We start from the raw sequence: 24,222 nt of genomic DNA, 5'->3' as shown, positions 1-24,222 counted from the left end.
AATTGGGAGGGGGGTATTTTGCTTATTTATCTGAGTCAGAAGTTTTTCCGCGCAAACTTTTTATTCCGGTCTTTTTTTTTTTCGATGCTGGTATTTATTTATTTTTTCCAACATTTAACACTATAATGTATGGGGAAACTCTTGATTCAGAATTTTTTTTATCATGCATCTGTAGAATCAGATTAATTTTCCAATTGAGGTTCGGAATATAACCCCCCCCCCCCCCCCTGTGAAACCAATGTCCAGTATATTAAACTAATTGTAAACTAGTTTAGTGTACATGGATTTTGGTGTGAACACGGCCTAACACAGAAATAAATAGTTTTACTACTACATGTATGGAAATATATCCTATAGTGTATAAATTGTGTGCACATACATGTAATTTGTGTGCAACTAAATGTGTTTTTGATTTTGTTTTAACTTTCCAGAATTAACAACCAGTGGAGTTTTGATGATGCAATGGCTAACTTAGGATGTGATGTCTTTGCTTTCGATCCTAGGTATGTTAAAACATTTAATTGATGTAAGAAAATGTAGTATGATTCCAAGTAAGACAACTATCTCATCCAAATCACAATTTCATTTTATATAAGTATACCATGATTTGTCGACCGCAAGCTAAAAAGGGTCCTTAAATAACATGTGGAAACCCATTCAAATGGGAAAACCAATAGTCTTATCAAAAACAAAAAAATAAAATAACTTATGAACCACATTAACAAACGACAACTACTGAACATCAGATTGCTGACTTAGGACAGGTAAAAACAAACGCAGTGGGTTGAAACGTTTTAATAGGTTCACATCTTCGCCCTTATCTGAAACAATAGTGTAACATCACAACATTAAAACAGACTGAATTTAGTTTTGATTGTTTAACCGCCAGTGGCAAATATATCAAGAATATTCAGGAAGAAAAAGGTATCGTACTTTTTTCCGCCAACATTACGGAATTTTATGAATTTATGAAATGAATGTTGGGGACGTACTACTTATATCAGTTTTGCTTTCAGTATGGGAAATACTGGTGAGCACGTGAGACCATCTGGGGTCCATTTCTACCCAATTGGATTGGGTTCAAAGTCCATGGATGACTTTACTCCACGCATAGATAACTACGTCAAAAAAAATTCTGGTCAGAAATGGAAAATAAGAACACTAGGAGACCTCGTGAAGGAGTTACACCACAGCGAGGTATGAACTAATTGAAATATAGTGTTTTCCTTTTGAAATATTTACCTCCATCTCGATTCGGTTTTTTTAATGGATAAGCAAATACATGTTTTTATCATTTTACGTTTAAAAACCTTAAATGGCTCATGAGATATTTGAATTTGACCAATAAACGAAAAAGACGTCAATGAGACAAAATACATATTAGTTGTCTGTATGTGGTTGTTCATTTCTGTATTTTAAAAATATTTATACCATTTTTCACTGTTCCTTCATATTGGCCCATAAGTCTATTGTTTTATTTAAGCACACACGTATTCTCTTTTCTTTATTTTTTTGGTCTATTTTTCAAACCTCGCTTAAAGAGACAAAAAATTGCTATCGAAAATTTTCGAAGAAATATATACGGTGAGAACCATTTGTTATTATAGTAGAGGGGTAGGATGTATTTGAATATATGAAAACATTGCATTTTTTTTATATTTCAGAGGCCTATTGATATGCTGAAAATTGATGTAGAATCATATGAATGGGAAATCATTCCAAATATATTACAAAGTGGTTTAGTTCCCCGTATAAAACAAATGAACATGGAGTTTCAAATTTTTGAGGACACGCCACCGGAAGGAATTCCGCATTTTCTAAATGTGTACAAAGCGATGAAGAAAGCTGGTTTCAAACAGTTTCATTGTAGGCCATCTGTTACTCTCAAGAAAAACGATTTGAAAAACAAGCGCCTTGTTTCTGAATGTGCTTATGTAAATGTTAATTATGCGTTTAGAAAATGAATACAGTTGTTCATTAAAAATAGTTTTTGGAAAAAAATGCAAGCGTACAGAAGATTTTAACTGAATACTAATTTATTGATGCAAACTTAAATGTTAAGAAACAATATCAAACTGTTAATATACAGTTAAACATTTGTGACCTCTGAAAAGGTTTATAAATATTTCCAACACTTTTTTAAACAACAGCAATAGTTTTATTTTTCAACCAAGACGCCCAGATGAGCAGAACAATTGCAGTTTGATTGATTAAAATGTACACATAATTGTGATGATTTTTTTTTTATTGAAACATGACAATAAAACTACATAGGAAAAGGGAGACAACAAACACAGTGTGTTCCCTAAGATTATTAGTGAGTCAATACAATCAGTAGAGTTGTATTACTGAAGGAAGAACTTTACATGTTCAACATACGACCATAAAAATCATACAAGTTTCTAAATTATTTGACTATATATTAAACGATCATAGTTAAATATAAACACACATATGCTCTGTGTTGAAGGCCGTACATTGACTGTAATGACTCCCATCTATTCTTTGCTGGGCATTAAATAATGGAATTCATTAAGATAACCGTTTTATTTATTGTCATATAATCCACTCTATTAACACAATGTAGCATGAATAACAAAGGTATGCTGGTGTTCAATGAATGATTACAAATGATGACAGGTAAGTATAACTCCAAAGTGAACGGTAAAAAGCTGAAAGAACAAATAAAAACACAATGTAAAACCTATCAATCAAAAAGATTTGCCAAAACATACAAAAATACAAAGTTGGCTTATGACACTAATAGTGTCCCATACATTCACATAAAAAATAAAAGCAATAATAATATATCAAGTTTGGTTACATAACTGTGAGTCAAAATTGGTGTGTACAGCTTTTCATGTGTTGAAAACTCGACAAGTATCAAAAATTATGTATGCAAAATTATGACACAAACTGCTTTCCATACTTTAAAAATATCGAAATGAGGGGGGTGCTATGAATCATACAAAAATTACCAAAACGGGTATTTGAAAGTGTATATAACATTTTTATAGTGTTAATGTTGTCTCTGTGTGTTCACAAGTAATAACAAACGGTTGTGAAACAATAAAACAAATAATCTGGTGACGTGGCATATTTTGTCATCACTGTCATTTACCCAACGTTTTATACGTCATCAAAACACAATACATGTTTGTATATATGTTTACAATAGACAGTTCTTCAAATTGTCAATATGCTATAAACTTACACTGTGCTGGAATCTGGCAGATATGTCAATAAATGATGCTGAATCATCAACGTGAGCATGTAAAGAAGGGAAAATTACAAAAGAGGGGAAAGTAACGAAGAAGATAGTAAATGTAAGTCAACTTTCGGAAACATCATGAAATATTTACGGACAAGTCAGTACACTCCCGTCTGGCATGTTATTTATGCCACTATACTATTCACAAGTTCTTTACAATAGCACAAGTTCTGTCACTGGTCTAAGGAAGAAAGCTGGTTTTACACAGTCTTTGTCCACAGTACGCACTATACGAATTTCTACCATAAGTACTAAATTGTCAGTACAACTCCAACAACGAACATCTCTGCATCCCTGAATCGCACCTAGTTTCTTTTGAGATTCTATTAACAAGAAAGTTCTTTATCAGCGCAATTGATCTAACAAGTGACTTCCAGTTTCCAAATCTTTCGAATCGTGGTGATCCTAAAGAGAGTTTATCGAGACTCGTTGTTTTTCTACTTGTAATGTCAGGACGTATTTCATTATTGGTGTCAGGATAAATGAGAGCAAAGCTTTCAATAGTTTGATCGGCATAATTTTTTATCACCGGACCAGATAGCCATATACTATTTTCTAATTTCGAAGGAATTATTGATTGAGTCGCCAGATCGGCTGGGTTGCCATCTGTTTGCACATAAGACCATTGCTTGGAATTTGACACTGTATGAATTTTCGCAACACGGTTTGAAACATACACTAGTAACCCGAATTTAGCTTGAACGGACAAAAACGTGTTAACGCTATTTAAATGAGATTGATTGTCATTTGATAAAGATTGACAAAAATTAAAAAATAATTTCAATTCATTTCAATTCATTACAATTCATTTTAACGCCAGTCAAATAGTTTTCTTTGCGGTGAATCAATTGAAATCAAGTTAGTGGTAATGTACGTCAAACTAATAGGCCACGCCCCCGTTAAACTATTTTAAACTGGCATCAATTCGTTTTAAACATCGTTGAAACCAGAGCTTTGTATAGGTAAATCACACAAGCAAAACAACTTTGATTGATGTCGTTTATTTTTTTCAAATTTTATCGAATTTAGTTAAATGCGTATATTATAAATAAAGTCGCATGTTTCACAATTTTTAACAAATGAATGAACAAAACACGTGACATTTAAGAAATTTATATAAAACATTAAAATATTGATGCACGGTTTAAGAAATGTGAAGCTGTTGAAAATAAAATAGTAGGATGCATTACATAATTTGAATTTGCCAAAATACAGTAGATCTTTATCTCACATATTCGTTTCAAAAATTGCTAAGTGCTATGAAAACTCCTGATATGTAACGTGTGGTCCCTAGCAAATGCTCACGAAACTTTAGGTATTCCTGTATATTTACCGTTACTGTTTTTCTGGTTTACTATATTGTACTCGTAAATTAAATGTGTCACGGAAATAAAAGTAACTTCACAGAAATTGTTCATTGCATATATAATTTAAATCTTATATTTTCGGTAAACAACAAATATTCACTAGCTGTATATTATTATATGAAATTGCTTGTAATGCCAAACATTGTTTTTGTTAAAAAAAAAAAATTGATGAAGATAATGTTGACATTTGTTGAATTTTAATAATAAACGGTTAAGTCTTGCTCAAAATTGTAAATGAAGTAACAGATCAGTGAACATTTAAAACTGTGTTAAATTGTAATACCGGTCGCTGGAGCAAAACAGGGGTAAATTGTGGAAGAGCATATTGTGGACGAGCATATTGAAGCGTTGTTACGATTCTGGAACGGTATATTATCGTGCTCTCATGCACCGTGAAATACAAAAATTCTTGTAATAAATGAAAATGTATCCCGTATATATGAACAAAAAAAAAGTTTGCGATAGCAACGGGTAGGTTTAAGTTAAACGATCTTGTCTGGCTGTTAGTCGGCATTCCTTACGCCTTTTAATACATTTCAATAAAATGATAATGACGTTTGGGGCATCTGATTCTGCCTTATAAATTAAAATGACCATACACATTGTAAAAATACAAGAATGGAAAAGAAACTTCTGCAATGTTGCTCTCATATTATTTTATTAGCTATATTTTATCGGTAATTTCTTAGTAAAAACTGGGTGCTCTCGTTGAAGTTCGCGTTACACATTAAAACGATTTTCATTGGTCGAAAAGTTTGCAAACTTTCAATCCAGGTGTTCTCAACGAGGTCCGCGTTCATGTTTGAATTCGATACGTATGGTTAGACTCGACGATGTCCGAGTTAACGAAAAAAATTAAGCATTCCCCGAGAAAATAAATTCTGTATATTCATTTAAATCAATAATTGATTAACTTGAACTTTGAAACAGTTACATTAATATATCTTTCCGCACCCTTTAATCTAAGGTCATTAAATCTAAATAACTTAATAAAATTATTTGCTTCAATATTTTTCAATCAATCAAGAAATGGCATGACTAAATGGAATAAAACATAAAAAAACCACATTTTCTTAACACCAGGAGACTGTCTAGTGGTTGTTCCGTAGATAAGAACTCCGATTTGTTTGACCAAACATGCTTTTTAATTGGGACATACGGTTTGAACCCCCCTTTTTGCTGTAATCTGTCGTTGTTATATATTATCTTTTTTATAAGTATTGTACATCAATCAGACCGTTAGTTGTTTGAATTCATATTTGTAATTTTGAGAATTAAAAATGATTATGCGGTTTTGGTTTTGCTCTTTGTTTAATGCTGCATGGTGAACTAACTATAAATGTCTAGGAATATAACTTTAACAAACTAAATAATATATTTTAAAAGTCTTCTTCTTCTGTGAGCTTTTTAAGGACGGCTTTCCTACTGGAAATTGCGCCCTATATGTTCCTAATGTTTTTTTTTCAACAACAAAAAAAAAAAGAATTTACTTAATGTTTTTTTTTTTTTTTTTTATGACTTTTGTTGTGAATTTTACAAGAACCTAGTGTGTCGCTCATTTGTTGTTTTTAATCAGGTGTTACTTATTTGCTTATGAAATATACGACTAAAGTTTTGATCAGTTGCCCCAGCCAGTGGTCCCGTGAGAATCGTGTATACGCACTATCCCACGGAGGTACTAACCATGGTAGTGTAGGTTAATTGCAAACTGGAACCAGACATTGACCTGTTCTCTGTCTGGTGATCAGTCAGGCAGAGGACATGCCACTGTCTAGATTCCGTAATGCAAAAAACTGTTTCATGATATACCCCCCCCCCCAAAAAAAAGCCAAATTGTATATATATGTATATATATATATATAAAGAAAAATAAATTAACTTATTTCTATAATAAAATACGGGACTTTATACTTTTATATTAATTTACTAGGATGCTCAAGGATTCCAGTTTGAATTGTACTTGCTTGTTTTTCCCGTAAGTACATTCGATGTACTTGTGCTGACGCCATTGTTAAACAAGCTACATACACGACAATCTGGTTAAATATTTAACATAATTTCATACCCTGTATATCACGACTACCATGTCAGGGGGTGACCACTGGTTGGCACCGCTAATCTACTTGTCTATATGTTGTGTCGATGACTTAACATGAATTAATACTTGAATATTAAAAAAAAGTGTAATAAATTTAGCAGCTTAAATATGAAAATGAATGTATTGAAAATTAATTCTGTAGCTATGTAAGTAGTGATTTCTTAATCGAGGTCGAGTTGAAAAATTAAAGATATCGCTCTCTTGGTGAGTACTGTTCCTTATCTTCACTGCATATAAATCTATTAATGAATGTTCTATATTAAGTGGTGAATCATTGATATATAAAATAAATAACAAAGGGCCCAGGATAGAACCTTGTGATACACCAGTTTTTTCTGCATTTAGTATTAGACATGACGTTATTGACCTTAACTTGTTGGCTTCGTTCAAACAAGTATGACTTAAACCAGTCAAGTGTACTATTAGAAACATTATAATATTCAAGTTTTTTCAATAAAATTATATGATTAACCAGATCAAAAGCTTTCTTTAAATCTAAAAATATAACTCCATTTATCTCTCCATTATCTTTTTTTGCTAACCATTCATCTACTAATTTAGTATGTGCAGTAGTATACGAATGTTTAGTTCTGAAACCTGACTGTGTAGTATTAAGAAGGTCATTACTATTTAAAAATATATACAAACTATTAACTATATGTCGTTCTATGATTTTAGATAGACAATCCAAAACTGCTATTGGTCTATAATTATCAGGATTACAGGCATTGCCACTTTTAAAAATTGGGCATACTCTTGCAGTTTTAAAAATACTTGGAAATTTACCATAATTGATGTTTAGATATATGTCAAAGCTGGTAAAATGACATTGCTGCACATACTCAAAATAATTGGTCCGACATCATCTAAACCAGTAGCTTTCGACTTGTCAAGTTTTTTTAAATACATAGTTTAAATACATCTAAAATGCTCATTTCTGGTATAATTTATTTTTCACTACCCCTTTGTAACTTTGATTTTACAAATTTATTAAGTGCATCAATTTAATCAACTCGCATTAAGCCAAAAAGTATGTTAGGGTTGAGAATTGATATATTTTTTACTGTACGTTAAGGCATTAAATTATTAAATGCACGTGTATTCCCTTATATTTGTTTTTAGTATTTTTTATTTACGACTTTTCTTTTATCTGCAATCATGTCGGCAGATGAAATTATTAAACGTACAGTCTGAACAATCATCTTTAAATCATTTATTGCAGCTCTTATGTCTTAGAGTTTTTGAGTCTTTGTTTACTCCTTGACTTTTTTAAAATTGTTATTGTCTTAAAAACTATTGGCCTTCAAATATTCGTCTTTTGGTCGTTCATGAGGAAATAGAATCCACAAATGCACTTCTGAGTCAGGGTTGAGTTCAATATCGTAGCTGCTACGTAGTGCTACGTAGATCTTGACGATTGAACATGCAGCTATAGACTAGTTGTTACATAGATATTGATAGCAGCTACGTAGCCGCTACGATATTGAACTCAACCCAGGATTTTATTACGTGTTGTTATTTTTTATCGATTACATAACGAATATATATTGCTGTATAGTATTGATATTAGTTCTAAGTATTGGTACGGAATGAAAACTGAATCCATGGTGTCGCAATGATCATTGTGTTAACTTCGAAAGTAGGAAAATTGTTGATATATATTTTACACTGCTACATGCACTGAATTTAAGAGTAAAATAAAATACTTGTTTGTAGCCAGGATAATGTTACAAAGACTTAGGTCAAACTAAATGTACTGCGGCAATTATTACATACAAATCCCGGTATGCAGGTTGAAAATCATGTGTAAGTTATATGTTTACATTGTATGAATGGCTACAAGCTACTCATGGACTTCGTCATTGGGCATTACTGTGCACCTGATTATCAGCTTGATTTCACCAAACAACAATATGACGTCTAAGCATCCAGGCTAAAAATAAAGCGTATGTTCTTTTTAAAACTCAGGTACGGACCTGCGAATTCGCGGGTATGCTCTAGTCTCGATAACGACCTTCATAACCTATCAATATGTTAAGCTTATTTTGACTCCTTATTAATACTCTTTCGACTTAATGTATCATTCTTCAATTGAAGATTTAAAAAAATCAACTAGTAAGTACACCCTTAAAAAGTTTATGTTTGCAATAGATGCGAATTCCAATCGGAAAAAAAATTAGGATACTGCTATTTCATGTGATGTCCAATTTGTTAATTTGTTTCTTAAACTCATTTATTTTGTAATTAAAACAATTAAATGTATTTGATACATTTTGTGCTTTTTATTTCTAACAAAGAATGATCATAACCAGAGCTGTGTTTCTTGTTTTAAAATGATTTCTCCACTTTTGAGAAATTTACATTGTTAATGAATTTAACCGCTTACATTAATTCAACTATTTGCCTCTTTATTAATTTTATACATTATATTTTAAGAATATATGACTGTTCATTTCATTTTATATTGTTTCGTTCGATTCGTTCCAATTTTCTTCTTTACAGGTATCCCTCTCTCCATCTAGTTTTTATTATTTGGTGAAAACAACTTCACAAATATATAATATGATATATGATATATTCATATAACAGAAGACACGTTTAGAACTCTTGACTGGTTCGGTTACATTTGAAAAATTTGGAATTTTAAATCGAACTTTAATCAAAATTCCCCAAAACTAATATTTGAAAACTTTTAAAATTTCTGATAAGTGTTACACGCATTGAAATTTCTTTATTTTACATTGTATGTAAAAAATGAAAAAAAAATCTTCAGAAGTACATCATATGAAATACTAGTATGCATATAATAAAAGACACGTTTAAAACTCTTGACTTGCCTTATTCGGTCTTATTTAAAACAGAGTTACGACCATCACAAATTTAAGTTACGACCATCCTCAATATTTTGTTTTTTTAGTTACGACCATCATGCTTGAATTTTTGAATGACTATTTTACGAAAATTGGAATGTTTTAATGCATCAAATTTGGTTTTAATATCACCGGACTATCGAATAGTATGTACGAGACAAGCGGTTTGGTTCAAATGAACCTTTTAGTGCACAAAAATCGGAAAAGAAAAACTTATGCCTAGAGTTGTCTCCCATCTGCGGATGGTCGTAACTTTTAGTTACGACCATCCGCTTACCACCAGTGTTACTTAGGCAAAGAGTTTCTTTTGTGTATTTCTTTCTATATAGTGAAGGTAGCTATCCTGGTGTTTTGATGTAGGTGAATATAGCATGATATGTCTTAACTATTAAAAGTATTCATTAACAAATTTAACATTTTTTTTTTTCCTGGGGCAGAAAATGAATTCTCCCTAATATAGGTAGACCCCTATTTTTATATGAATTATATGTAAAAGGTAAAACAAAATACAGCATTTGAATTTAGTTCAGATAAAAACTAATAAAATCTAAAAAAAAAAAAAAAATTGCTACGTATTGTTGACATAATGTAGTCTTTTCTTACTCAGCACATATTCACAAATGGGAGCAAAATTATAACCTTTTAGTAAATTTTTAAGTGAAAAATCAGTAACATTTAGCTTTTTTAGTTTTTCAAATAAAATTTTCCTTTCTAAATTGAATAATTTACAATTTAACATATTATGCTCTACACTTTCGATCTGGTTGCAGTTTATACATAGATTTGAGGTAACTACTCCAATTTTATTCAGGTGCTTATTTAGTCCAATATATCCTGTTCTTAATTTGAAGAGTAATATTTCTTTCCCTCTTGTTAAATTTGGAATATTAATTTGAAAATTTACTTTATCTATAATTTTAAATAATGACCTATCTTTGTTTGTTTCCCAATCTTTTTGCAATGAATTTTTCAGAAAATTTTTACAGACAGTTTTAATGTCTTCTTTAAAGAGAGGTATAAAATCTATGCAGTTGTCTAAATTAAGTGCGTTTTTGGCTTGTAAATCTGCACTTTCGTTGCCCATTACTCCGACATGACTTGGTATCCATTCAAATATAATTTCTGATCCACCTTTTTTAAGTGAAGTCAAAATTAAATGAATATCGTATAAAATTTGATTCTTTACTTTAAAAATAGGAGCTCTGATGGCTTGAAGAGCTGACAAAGAATCTACAAAAATTACGGTTTTAATAGGTTTAAAATCTTCTAGCCATAAAAGACTTACAAATATTGCCATTAATTCTGACATAAATATAGAAATATAGTTTGGTAGTTTAAAACCTTTTTTTATTTTAAGTTCTGGAACAACATATGCACAACTTGTATTACCATGTGGGTCTTTAGATCCATCTGTAAATATTTGCAAATGTTTTGAATATTCTGAGTCGATTAATATTTCGGCCTCACTTTTAATTAAATGTGGCAGATCCTTTTTACTTATTTTATCCTGAAGTTGTGTTTTAACTAATGATTTTTCGATATGCCATGGTGGACATGGACATTCTGAATATCTATAAATATATTCAGTAGAAAATTTGTTTTGAGCTAGAAAATCTCTTGCTGTTATTGGAAAGGGTTTTCGTTTAACGTTTTTGGAGTAATAATCAAAAATGAAAGTGTCATTTACCGCGGCTTTAGCCGGGTGTGAGTTGTCAAAACTAGTCATATTTAAAAAAGCTTTTGCTATTAGACTTTGTCTTCTTATTTCTAAAGGTGGATCTCCCATTTCAACTTGCAAAGCTTTCAAGGAAGCTGATCTCATTGAACCAGTACATATACGTAATGCCTGATTTTGAATTTTATCTAGACATTTTTTAGTACTAAAAGAAGCTGAATTATCACATCCATAATCAAGTTTTGATCAAATCAAGGAAATATAAATAGTTCTAAGGGTATTGCTGGTTGCGCCCCATCTTGTTCCTGTAAGAACTCTCATACAGTTAATAACTTTTAGACACTTTGTTTGTAAACTTTGGATATGTTTTTGCCAAGTTAAATTTCTGTCAAAAATTAATCCTAAAAATTTAATTTCTTTAACTATTTCTAATGTGTGATTACCAAGTTTTAAAGATATATTTATATTGTTTCTTCTTGTAAATATCATAGCAACAGTTTTACTTGGAGAAATTTTAAAGCCCCATGTAGAGCACCATTTACAAATATTATCCAAGTCTAGTTGGATTTTCTTCTGTAAGAACTTAATACATGAACCTGATTTCCATATAGCACCGTCATCTGCAAATTGTGAAATCTCACAGTCTTGTAAACATGTTGATAAATCATTAACCATGATATTAAATAAAGTGGGACTTATACAACTCCCTTGTGGGGTACCATTTTCAACAAAATAAGTTTCTGAAAAAGTATTATTTATTTTAACTTGTAGTGTTCTTGATGTTAAATAATTATTGACATAAGCTAGCAAATTTCCTTTAATACCAAAATTAACCATTTTCTTTAATAATCCGTGTTTCCATAGCATATCAAAAGCCTTTTGAAAATCTATGAAAACGCCAACAGTAATATATTTCTTAGCAAAAGTTTTATGTATTTCATTATCAAGTCTAATACATTGCTGTAAAATATTTTTATTTTTGCGAAATCCACTTTGGTTTGGATTATATAAATTATTTTTTTCTAAAAACCATCTTAATCGGTTATTTACCATCTTTTCCAAAATTTTATTAAAATTAGAGGTCAAAGCTATAGGCCTATAAGACAACGGATCACTGGAATCTTTTCCTTGTTTTAAACAAGGGATGACCACAGAATGTTTCCAGTCTTTAGGAATCTCCTGTAAAAACCATATTTTATTTAAAAATAGCAAAAAAACGTTTAAAGTTTTGTCTCTCAGATGTCTGAACATGCTGTAACTGGTTTTATCTTTACCAGGTGAACTATCGTTTGTATCTGAAATGGCATCTTTAAATTCCTGTAAAGTGAATTTTTCGTTAAAACAATCTTGATTTTCTTTATAATATTTAAGAAACGTGTTGATTTCCTGCTCTTCAACAGTAGATTTATGCTTTTTAAAATCATTATCATAGTTGTTAGAACTGCTAACTTCTACAAATTTTTTAGCAAAATAGTTTGCTTTATCAATAGTACTAGTTAAAAAGTGACCACATGCTCTAAGAGCTGGTATCTCTTTTTTGCTGCTTATTTTACCAAGCATTTTTTATATTATACCATAAATCTGAAATATTGGAATTGTCATTTAATGTGTTACAATAATTTTTCCAATATATATCTTGTGTATCCTGTAAAACTTTTTGACTAATTTTGTTTTTTTCCTTATAAATAATAAAGTCATGCCCCTTTCCTGTATGTCTAGCTTTGTTTCTAGCCTTATTTCTGTCCTTTATCGCTTTGGTGCATTGGTCAGACCACCATGGCACACAAGGTTTCGTTTGCTTTCTAAATTTTTTAATAGGAATAAACTGAGTTGCAATATCAATAAGCTCAGTAGTTAACATAGTATTAGAATTTTCAATATTATCAGAAATATAATTATCTGAAATTCTCTCATCACAAGCTTTGGAAAAATTCTTCCAATCAGCTTTCTTAAAATTCCATTTAAAGTTATTATTTTCTTCACTATTGTTAACTTTGATATCTATTTTAAGTGATATAGAAAAGTGATCACTATTAAAAGTAGTGTTTTGGTCAACTGACCACTGAATCCTGTGAGCTAAATTCAAACTACAAAAGGCTAAATCAATACATGAAGTTTTAAGGTTAGTAGGATTCAGGCGCGTGCCTGATCCTTCATTTAATAAACAAATATTATTATATAAAATTGAATTTGCTAATTCTCTACCTTTCGTGTCTATTCTTTCACTACCCCATAAATTGTGGTGAGCATTAAAATTTCCACATAAAATAAATTCGGTATCAAATTGGTTTATTAAAATATCATAGTCTGTCTGAACTGTATCAGATTGTGGGTCGTATATATTGACAATCAATAAACGTTTCTTATTATAAATAATGTTAATAGCTGAAATCTCTAATTTACTGGTTAACGATACCTTAGTAAAGTTAATACCATTTTTACAATAAATAGCCGTCCCCCCTCTTTTTGTGCCTCTCGTGGAGAAGGCAGCCAACATATATCCTTGTATATCTATAAAATCTGACTCATTTAAACAAAAAGTTTCTTGTAAACAAATAATACAGGCCTATGTTTAACAGACCCTAAGTGCCATAAAAATTCTGGTGCATGGGCTTTAAGACCCTGGCAATTCCAGTGCAGTACTGTAAAATGTGCTGCCATGACTAATATTAGGTTTAAATACAAATATAATATATACATTATTAAAAGAGATATTCTGTACAATTTACCCTGTAAAACAAATATTTGCTTATATAAGTTCAGTAAATCGTTTTGTAAGATTTTGTGGTTGTATTTCAAACCCAAAAACCTTTTTAACTAAATCTGTAATATAAATAAATTGGGCATTTTCTTCCTTAATAGCAGGTAGTTTCTTAAGTAATAAGGCTATAAATACTAATAGATCTTCTATCTCTTTGTGTTCTTTGGGAAGGGGAGATTTTGTTTTAGGACGGTGAACTATATCTTGTTTTTTAATTTCATGCTTTACTTCTGTCCGTGCTTCCTTATAACTGCACTTCTCTTTAGCGACCTTTGTTATGATTTTGATATTTTCAATCCTCTTGGGACAGTCTTTATTTGAGGCGGGGTGTTCCCCATTACAATTAATACATTTGGGGGGTTTATCACAATTTGGTGTTGTATGTGCACCACCACAACGGACACATATTTCTTTATTAGAACATTCGTTCTGCATGTGACCGTAGCCTTGGCATTTAAAACATTGTATAGAAAAATTTGACCTTATATGATGTAAAGCCCAGATTGACTCTTTCCGGTAGTTCCGGAGTATTAAAATATAATTTTAAAGTGGCAGAACGTACCTTCTGTTTCTTTACTTTATCGTAGAAGAACATTTCTTCTACCTTGATAACATTATATGCCTCTAGGGCTTCTTTAACCTGATCAATACTTATATCTGATGGGGTTCTATAAATACACCCCACAGAAGTGGACATAATTTTGGGAATATTAACTCTGATTTCCCACTCACCTAATTTGTTGAGCTTTTTTAACTCATTAAATTGATTTACATCAAAACACTCTACAAATAAATTGCCTGTTTTAGTTTTATTTAAAGTTTTAATTATACCAACTGTTTTGTTAAACAGTTTTTGTATTAAAATAGGGTTTTTAAGACCCAGTTTTATTTCTGTATCAACACATGTAACAACAGCGAAAAACTTCTTCGCTTTGCTAACAGTTTTTTTCACTTCTAGTCTCCTTCTAGTAGGAGCTTTCTTGATAGTGCTTTGTAAACTTTCACTATAAGTTTTTAAACCAGGAGAGATATTAATCTTCCTTTTCTTATGGCGCTGGGTTTGCCAATCATAGGCTGCTTCGTATTCAGACGTACTGACTTCACTGTCAGTACCTGACCTAACACTAATAGAATCAAAATTCTTATGTGGGGTATCAACATGAGTATCTTGTAAATTATGCACGTACTCTTCAAGGGGATCTACCTCATATCCACTCCCTGTAAAATGTTGACTGTCATCCATTGCAAAAGCAATGGTGACTTTCAAAATATCTACTTAATAAATTAAACTAAATTAAATGTACTAGACTCCTTTAAAAGTAGAATCCTAAGTAAATGTAAATATAAAAAGTACGAATATCAAATACAGCATAAACAATATAAACAATATAAACAAAAATTGTGCTCAAACATAGACAAAGTGCGACGTGTGTGACACCATTGGACTCACTACCAATGAATTTAAAAGTTCTATATATATTATATTTTATATAGAAATACGCGTTGTTTCAACAAATGGAGGCTTTTAACGACCTTGACTGGTTAAACAGCCCTTGTACGGTATAGTTACTACACAAATCCTTGTAAAAACTAATATTTCATCTAGGTGCTTTCGTTAAAGTTCGCGTTACATATTAAAATGAATTTCATTGGTCTGAAAGTTTGCAAACTTTCAATCCAGGTGTTCTCATCGAGGTCCGCGTTCATGTTTCAATTTGATACATATCGTAACATATGAAAGTGCGAGGGCTGTATAGCCAGTCAAGGTCGTTAAACACCACCATATATATATATGAAAGTCAAATATGGTACAAATGTAAAGACTCTACGATGTCCGAGTTCTGGACTAAAAAATAATTGATAGAACTTATGAGACATAATGTTAGAATATTTGTCTTTTGTTGAAGTCGACACGTCTCCCTCTAGATGTCTTTCGATTATTTGTGTAGTTCGGTTGCTGTCGCATTGGCGTATACCTTAAGCTTACTTCTCCTTTTTTCGTGCATCACTTATTTATCATGTGCACTGATGGCTGAAAAAAATCTGTTCCGGTTTCTTTTGCATCAAATAGAGCGGTTTGATTTTGATTTGATTTTTTTTTCTACTTTACGTCTAGTGGCAAATATTTCACGCATGATACAGCCATTATTTCAGTAAATCCAATGTTAAAACTTAGGCACATCTGACGAAAATTCAAACCACAGATTACAAATTGCGCATGCATTTTTTTACTTAATGATATGCTGCCTTATACTCTAATATCAGTTACTGTACTTCTGAGAAAGGGCTTAGAACAACAACGTCATATACAGCACAGAGGGCATATACATGAACGAGGGTCTGCTTGGGGGTGATCTTTAAATATGTATTATTTATTATGTTCATGTAGCTATTTTTCTCTATTCTTTATAAATTTAGCCGATTATTCTTTATTCTACATCCTTTATTCTTTAAACCTGTACTCAATTGTTTATGCTACTTTTCTCTATTCTTTTATTTTGAGTCCCAAATGTATCTCCCCTGTATTATGCATGTTTCATCCACATTCTCTCATACTGACATAAAAGTTTACAACTATAGGTCGCTGTACAAGTTTCAACAATGAGCAAAGCCAATATACCGCGTCAGCTATAAAAGGCTCCGTATATATACATAACAATTCAAACTAGCAATTTAACGGCCGGATTTATGTACAAAGAATGAAAGAATGAAAAACAAATATGATATACTACAACAAACGACAACCGCTGAGTACTAGTAACAGGCTCTTGGCTTGTGATATGCACTTCACCTTTGCTTGGCCCTCACAGTGAGTGAATTAAATGCATTACCTCACACTTTTTAAGTAATGCATTTATGAGTGAATCGTTCTTTGAGTAAAGACCAATGGCAAATATTTCTGTGTAAGTCAAGTTGATTTGAAAAGATGTGAACGTGTAAAAAGTCGAACCAATTTATGTATTTCTTATTTCGGACATTTAGACTTGTTTCTTATATTATTCAAATACATGTATTTCTACAAAGAACTTTATTAATAATTGTTATAAATATCAATTTTATTCAAACATCGTTTCTTCCTTAATATACACGGTGAAATTAATGTTTTAAATGCCTAGTTTTGTATACACTTAATCTACACAAGGCCTACATCGAGTATCGACTGCATGTTGACAAAACATGATTTACACTACATGTAAACATTGAGTTTTATCAATGGGAACGTAATTTTGTTTAGTTAACGTGTAAGTTACACTTACACAACACCGAGTTTAGGTCAATGTGAACACGGCCTTAAACAATCAATGGCAATAGACCACTTTCGAGTTCATCCGTCACCGGAAAAAAACTCGTCAATTATACGCGCCTTTATGACGTCATTTACCAGATAGAGGGGGTCGCCTGTATCCCTGCACTATTTACGTTCATCAAACGTCTTGGTGATCGTCATTGTGCAGGATAAACTAGAAATAATGGTTGTTCTGTAGGTACTTAATGACAATTCCCTAATGACATCAATGCTGATTGTCAATTTTGAGAATTCAATTTGTCGTATAATTCGTACAATATAGAATTATAGTTTTCCAACCACTCGCTCAACATTGGAATGGAAGTGACGACGCCCCTAAACGCACAAATGACGTTCACTAAAACCAGAGTTTTTGACGGAAATGCATCGAACTCGAAAGTTGTCTATTGATTTGTTTCAACCATTCATGATGATATCGACATTAAGATTCGTGACATGATTTATCAAACTCCATGAATCTGTATTATGTAAAACGTTTGCTTTGAATAAAATAATATATAATAAAGTGTACATGTATATGATTTGAATTATAAACCTTTAACCATTATAAAGTAACTCGAGTAGATCTAGAGATGTTGTACATAGTATACTGATATCCTGCTTCTATAATGATCGAACGGTTATACTCGAGTAGATCTAGAGATGTTGTACATAGTATACTGATATCCTGCTTCTATAATGATCGAACGGTTATACTCGAGTAGATCTAGAGATGTTGTACATAGTATACTGATATCCTGCTTCTATAATGATCGAACGGTTATACTCGAGTAGATCTAGAGATGTTGTACATAGTATACTGATATCCTGCTTCTATAATGATCGAACGGTTATACTCGAGTAGATCTAGAGATGTTGTACATAGTATACTGATATCCTGCTTCTATAATGATCGAACGGTTATACTCGAGTAGATCTAGAGATATTGTACATAGTATACTGATATCCTGCTTCTATAATGATCGAACGGTTATACTCGAGTAGATCTAGAGATGTTGTACATAGTATACTGATATCCTGCTTCTATAATGATCGAACGGTTATACTCGAGTAGATCTAGAGATGTTGTACATAGTATACTGATATCCTGCTTCTATAATGATCGAACGGTTATACTCGAGTAGATCTAGAGATGTTGTACATAGTATACTGATATCCTGCTTCTATAATGATCGAACGGTTATACTCGAGTAGATCTAGAGATGTTGTACATAGTATACTGATATCCTGCTTCTATAATAATCGAACGGTTATACTCGAGTAGATCTAGAGATGTTGTACATAGTATACTGATATCCTGCTTCTATAATGATCGAACGGTTATACTCGAGTAGATCTAGAGATGTTGTACATAGTATACTGATATCCTGCTTCTATAATGATCGAACGGTTATACTCGAGTAGATCTAGAGATGTTGTACATAGTATACTGATATCCGGCTTCTATAATAATCGAACGGTTATACTCAAGTAGATCTAGAGATGTTGTACATAGTATACTGATATCCTGCTTCTATAATGATCGAACGGTTATACTCGAGTAGATCTAGAGATGTTGTACATAGTATACTGATCTTCTATAATGATCGAACAGTTATACTCGAGTAGATCTAGAGATGTTGTACATAGTATACTGATATCCTGCTTCTATAATGATCGAACGGTTATACTCGAGTAGATCTAGAGATATTGTACATAGTATACTGATATCCTGCTTCTATAATGATCGAACGGTTATACTCGAGTAGATCTAGAGATGTTGTACATAGTATACTGATATCCTGCTTCTATAATGATCGAACGGTTATACTCGAGTAGATCTAGAGATGTTGTACATAGTATACTGATATCCTGCTTCTATAATGATCGAACGGTTATACTCGAGTAGATCTAGAGATGTTGTACATAGTATACTGATATCCTGCTTCTATAATGATCGAACGGTTATACTCGAGTAGATCTAGAGATGTTGTACATAGTATACTGATATCCTGCTTCTATAATGATCGAACGGTTATACTCGAGTAGATCTAGAGATGTTGTACATAGTATACTGATATCCTGCTTCTATAATAATCGAACGGTTATACTCGAGTAGATCTAGAGATGTTGTACATAGTATACTGATATCCTGCTTCTATAATGATCGAACGGTTATACTCGAGTAGATCTAGAGATGTTGTACATAGTATACTGATCTTCTATAATGATCGAACAGTTATACTCGAGTAGATCTAGAGATGTTGTACATAGTATACTGATCTTCTATAATGATCCAACGGTTATACTCAAACTAATGTTAAATAGCACTTTAATTTTGGTCTCTTCATTGGAGTTCAGGCAACGTCGATCATGCCAAAAATTATTCAATATATAATTCGGAATTAATTAATTATATTGTGTATAACCAATCTTAAATTGACACATCTTTGATTGATGCATTGAAGTTTGCTCATTGTCGAAAGTCGTATATACGATCGCTTGTAATTGTCTACAGTCTTGTTCTTTGGTTTTTGGTGGATAGTCTCATCGACATTCATACCACATCTCCTTTGTTATTTTTATACATAATACTATTTGATATTTTGCCGTATCTTCTGACTGTTCTGTTCTGTACAGGTGATCAGTCAGCGGACTCGGGTACACGTGTTGCTTTTCTTCTTTTTTATATTGTTCGGTTCTCTGTTTATGTTGTTGTTGTTGTCTTTGTTAAGATCAGTTTTTTAGATGAAGAGAAAAAGACAGAGGAAAATAATTTGATTTCTTGTATCTGTTAAAACTTACCCAAATGAATAAACCAGACATGGTTTCAGTACTACAAATGGACTTGTATTGCAATCAAACTTCAACTGGCCTCTCTCTACTTTATTTTGGCAAAAATAATCGTCTTTTCTCAAATCTCTAAAATTCAATTCCGACGTTTTAATTTGTTAATTTATGTCTAACCTCGCTATTTCATCAACGATGCTCATATTAACAGTGGCTGGTTAAGACATTTTCATAAAGAGGGGGAGGCTACTGACTACTGACTGCCTAGGAGAAGGCCCGCGTCACTCATGCTACAGTGATTCCCCAAATAATCAACTAATATGTCCCTCAAAAGCTTGGGAGGAGCCCGGGCACACTTGGAAAACCATATAAACCTTCCTCTGATTAACATGCGCAACAGCCAACGCAGAACAATGCACTTGTGTCAGTAAAACGAAAACGGGGAAAAAATTGATTGACACAGAGCAAAAACAACTTTTTCGTGTTCTGATACTTTGTTTGAGTATTGCTGAATTAAAACATTTATTAAGACCAGATAAGTTCAATGTGTCTGATCTCCTGGTTCTTACATTTCTCGGTAGAACAAAAAGATTAAAAAATTAAACCCGCTCTTTGTTTACATCAGATATAGAATTTTCAAATAGTAAGCGGGATTGCATAAAATTCTCCCCCACATACGCACACACACAATATATGAAATACAGTATATGTTGTTTATAAGGCAAATTCTGGATACAAAAACTGGAGCTTGCCATTAAATATACGTACTAGTATATAATTTTAATGAATAAAAGTCAAAGTAAAAATATCGGTTGTTAGTCTCTTTTGATAACCAAATAAATCTGTGTAAATCTATGCAACAATATTAAAGTTATTTACTTGAATGAATCCCACAGAAAACCGATGCGATATTGAAAAGTACATTTACAAACCTCGCTAGCTCTTTAAAAGCCTCGATCCAGTTTGTCGTTTCATTTGGTTTTTTACGGTCATTCATGTCAACTTTTAAACCATTGCCTATAAACAAAAATCCGGTATGACAAATTAAGTTCAATACATTTTAGGTGTATGCTTTAACATGCCGAAAGTCTGTGTATTTAGTGAAAAACTGAAACAGATATTGAATAGAGCAGTCGGTAATCCTCGGGTGAACCCGCTACTCTGCTATCAGATTGAGCGGAACGGAATTGGCCGAGTTGTGACGAGTGTGAAAAGAGGACATCAATGGTAGAGAAAAGCAGTTGGATGAAAAGGAGAGGAACGAAGACGATATAGCTAACATTATTTGAATTTTCACATATAAAAAGTTTTTCTTTAACTTATGGAATAACTGAAGTCTGTAATATTGTTTTGTCTATGAAGAAATAACACAAACAATGTGGTGCACACAGAATAACTTGCTATTTATATATAGTGTGCATTACATTTTTATGTTATTTTGAACAGGAAACATATCACAGTCATTCCTTATAATTTAATTCTAATTTCCATTTAAAACCGGTGTTAATCATGAAAAAACGTTAGTGACCTCACGGTAACATGATAAAATTATGTTAATGATCTGATAGACAAAACACTGTAAGCCAATGAGAAGACGCATTACATCCAAAATAATATTATATTGTGATAAAAGAGGGATGAAAGATACCAGAGGGACAGTCAACCTCATAAATCGAAAAAAAAACCTAACAACGCCATGGCTATAATTGAAAAAGACAAACAGACAAACAATTATAGTACACATGACACAACATAAAAAAAAGAATAAGCAACACGACCGCCGCCAAAAACTATGGGTGAACTCGTTTGCTCCGGAAGGGTAAGCAGATCCTGCTCCACATGAGGCACCCGTCGTGTTGCTTATGTGATAACAAATCCGGTAAATAGTCTATTTCGGCAGGTCATATTCATGAAAGATGATAAACTAGATGTACAATGCTGGTTTTGTATGGTACAGCTGTGAACAGCCCTTGTAATTAAGCAGTTAAATCATTATGATTATAGATCTTTCCGTTTTGTTCTTCCTGTTCTTGTTTGGAAACGTCATTAAGTTGTTGTGTTGTGGTTGTTGCAAGCACCTGATTGTTATGTTCTTTCGATTCTTGTAGTTTGAAAACGTTATCAAGCTGCTGTGCTGTGGTTGTTGCCAGCACCTTACCTTTTTTGTTTTGTTCTTTTGATGCATGTTGTTTGGATAAATTAGTTAGCTTCTGTGACGTGGTAGTTGCCAGTGAGTGACGAGCTATAAAACCCTGGTCTCTAGCTTTGTGTGTGTCTTCAGGTGCGTTTTCTAAAAATATATATCATTTGTACATAATTTTTGTACAAGTTGTCAGCTCTGAAAGCTCCATTATATTAAGCTGACAAGTTCGTGCACACCATATAGACTCAATATTTGAAATATTGATTTATAACATACCGAACCATATCAAAATTACAAAACCTCCAAGGAAGCAATAACAATGTGTGGAATCTTTGTTTATTTCTTAGAATGACTTAATATTGGGAAAAGTAACTCTGTCTCATCATTGTTTGAAATTTTAGCGACATTATAATTTGGTTGTAAGGTCCAAAAGTGTCACACGGATACAGATTATTGAAGTCTACATTCATAGATAATCCAGTCTTGCTTTATCTTTATAATGTCAATTTTATCCATAACCGTAACATTTAAACAAATATTGAATATATAACTATTACAAAAGAAAATCCATGAAATAGTGTATGCACTATATATACATGAAAAGTGAAAAATCGTCTGATTTCAGATGTAGAGGAGAAGGTTCGAAAAGGCCCAAAAATGGTTCTTCAAATTAGAATTAGTAAATTTGAACACATTTTTATTTCATAATTCTTAAAGCTAGTTCATACATTTACGCATCATTGAATTACCTAGTCCCTTTTTTTAGGGCCTAATCAGTCAATAAAACCGGTCTCCCACAGTTGCATCTTTTTATCTGGTATGTGTTTTCACTGAACATGCGGAGCCAAAGAGCAATCTATATTAAAGGAGCTACCATTTCTTTTTAGGGGGGTAGAGGATGAAAAAAATTGCCCTGTGTTGTTTTGTTTTAGTTAACTCAGTCCTTGATTCCCCCCACTCTATTTGGTCCTCTCTTTTTGTCAGTCTGTGTTATTTTGAAATCGCCACACACCAGATCTTTTCTTCTCATTATTTAATATTTTCGTTAGAGATTTCCATACACGGGAAAAAGTTGAGAATTTTGGCCATTTGACAGAAGAAAATACTTTACCTATATTTGTAGTTGACGAGAAAAGATCTCTACATTTATCCGTTCCAATAACAGTAAGCAGAATAATAAACGCTCCAAGAATTGCGACATTAATAAATCGTGGAAAATTACGCGTGCACCTGCTGGTATGTCGATGCTGCATCTCGAAGTATTTCTGTGACGTCATAGTTCCTACAATAATAATAAAAACATCATAAAAAATAACAAAAGAACAAAACATTATATACATAATTATGTATCTATTATGCAGTTGTTGAGTCTACCCTCCTCTGTCACCATGATGTTGTTACAAATGGAGCAGCAACCCTCCCCCTATACCTCTAGCCAATGCAGAAAAGTACACGCATAAAAATACGCACATAAAAATTCAGTTCAAGAGAAGTCCGAGTCTGATGTCAGAAGATGTAACCAAAGAAAATAAACAAAATGACAATAATACACAAATAACATCAGACTTCTAGCAGTTAACTGACATGCCAGCTCCAGACTACAATTAAACTGATTGAAAAATTATTTCTTCATCATATGAATATCAGGCACAGTCCTCGATCCCCGGGAGGGATTTAGTATCATACCATCATAACACATATGAAAAGAACATAACCCGTGTCATGCCAACAACTGGTTTATTAATAATAAATGTGTTTAGTTCCGATGCAAAGACCCTATAAGTGAATCAATATTAACGCCAAAATATGCAATCTTTAATGACCTGACAACAGTATCGTAACTATATCCCTTCTTAATAAGTCTATTTAAAGGTTTTGTTAGCTTCTGAGGTGAATACTGACATTTTTGTGCTTTATAAAGAATATTTCCATAAATTATTGGATGTGAAATACCTGAACGT

At 32.2% G+C, this 24,222-nt stretch overlaps 2 protein-coding genes across 2 annotated transcripts; one reads left to right on the top strand and one right to left on the bottom strand.

Moving 5' to 3' along the window:
- The first annotated feature begins 397 nt into the window (after positions 1 to 397).
- On the top strand, positions 398 to 2,026 carry LOC139497159 (probable methyltransferase-like protein 24). The gene is made up of 3 exons (XM_071285248.1): positions 398 to 503; positions 1,017 to 1,197; positions 1,665 to 2,026. The coding sequence occupies exons 1-3, from the start codon at positions 463 to 465 to the stop codon at positions 1,962 to 1,964; spliced, it is 522 nt and encodes a 173-aa protein (XP_071141349.1). The 5' UTR covers positions 398 to 462; the 3' UTR covers positions 1,965 to 2,026.
- A 17,606-nt stretch (positions 2,027 to 19,632) lies between these two features.
- Positions 19,633 to 23,537, bottom strand: LOC139499475 (uncharacterized). The gene is made up of 4 exons (XM_071288153.1): positions 23,373 to 23,537; positions 22,277 to 22,408; positions 21,051 to 21,135; positions 19,633 to 20,250 (listed from the first exon to the last, which is right to left on the bottom strand). Exons 1-4 carry the CDS (start codon positions 23,512 to 23,514, stop codon positions 20,130 to 20,132), a joined length of 480 nt encoding a protein of 159 aa, XP_071144254.1. The 5' UTR covers positions 23,515 to 23,537; the 3' UTR covers positions 19,633 to 20,129.
- Between the last annotated feature and the right edge of the window lie 685 nt (positions 23,538 to 24,222).

The sequence above is a fragment of the Mytilus edulis genome, chromosome 12 (genome assembly GCF_963676685.1).
Source record: "Mytilus edulis chromosome 12, xbMytEdul2.2, whole genome shotgun sequence".
In the NCBI taxonomy this organism is placed as follows: Eukaryota; Metazoa; Mollusca; class Bivalvia; order Mytilida; family Mytilidae; genus Mytilus; species Mytilus edulis.
The sequence above is the reverse complement of the archived record's forward strand: the minus strand, read 5'-3'. Positions and strand labels throughout refer to the sequence as shown.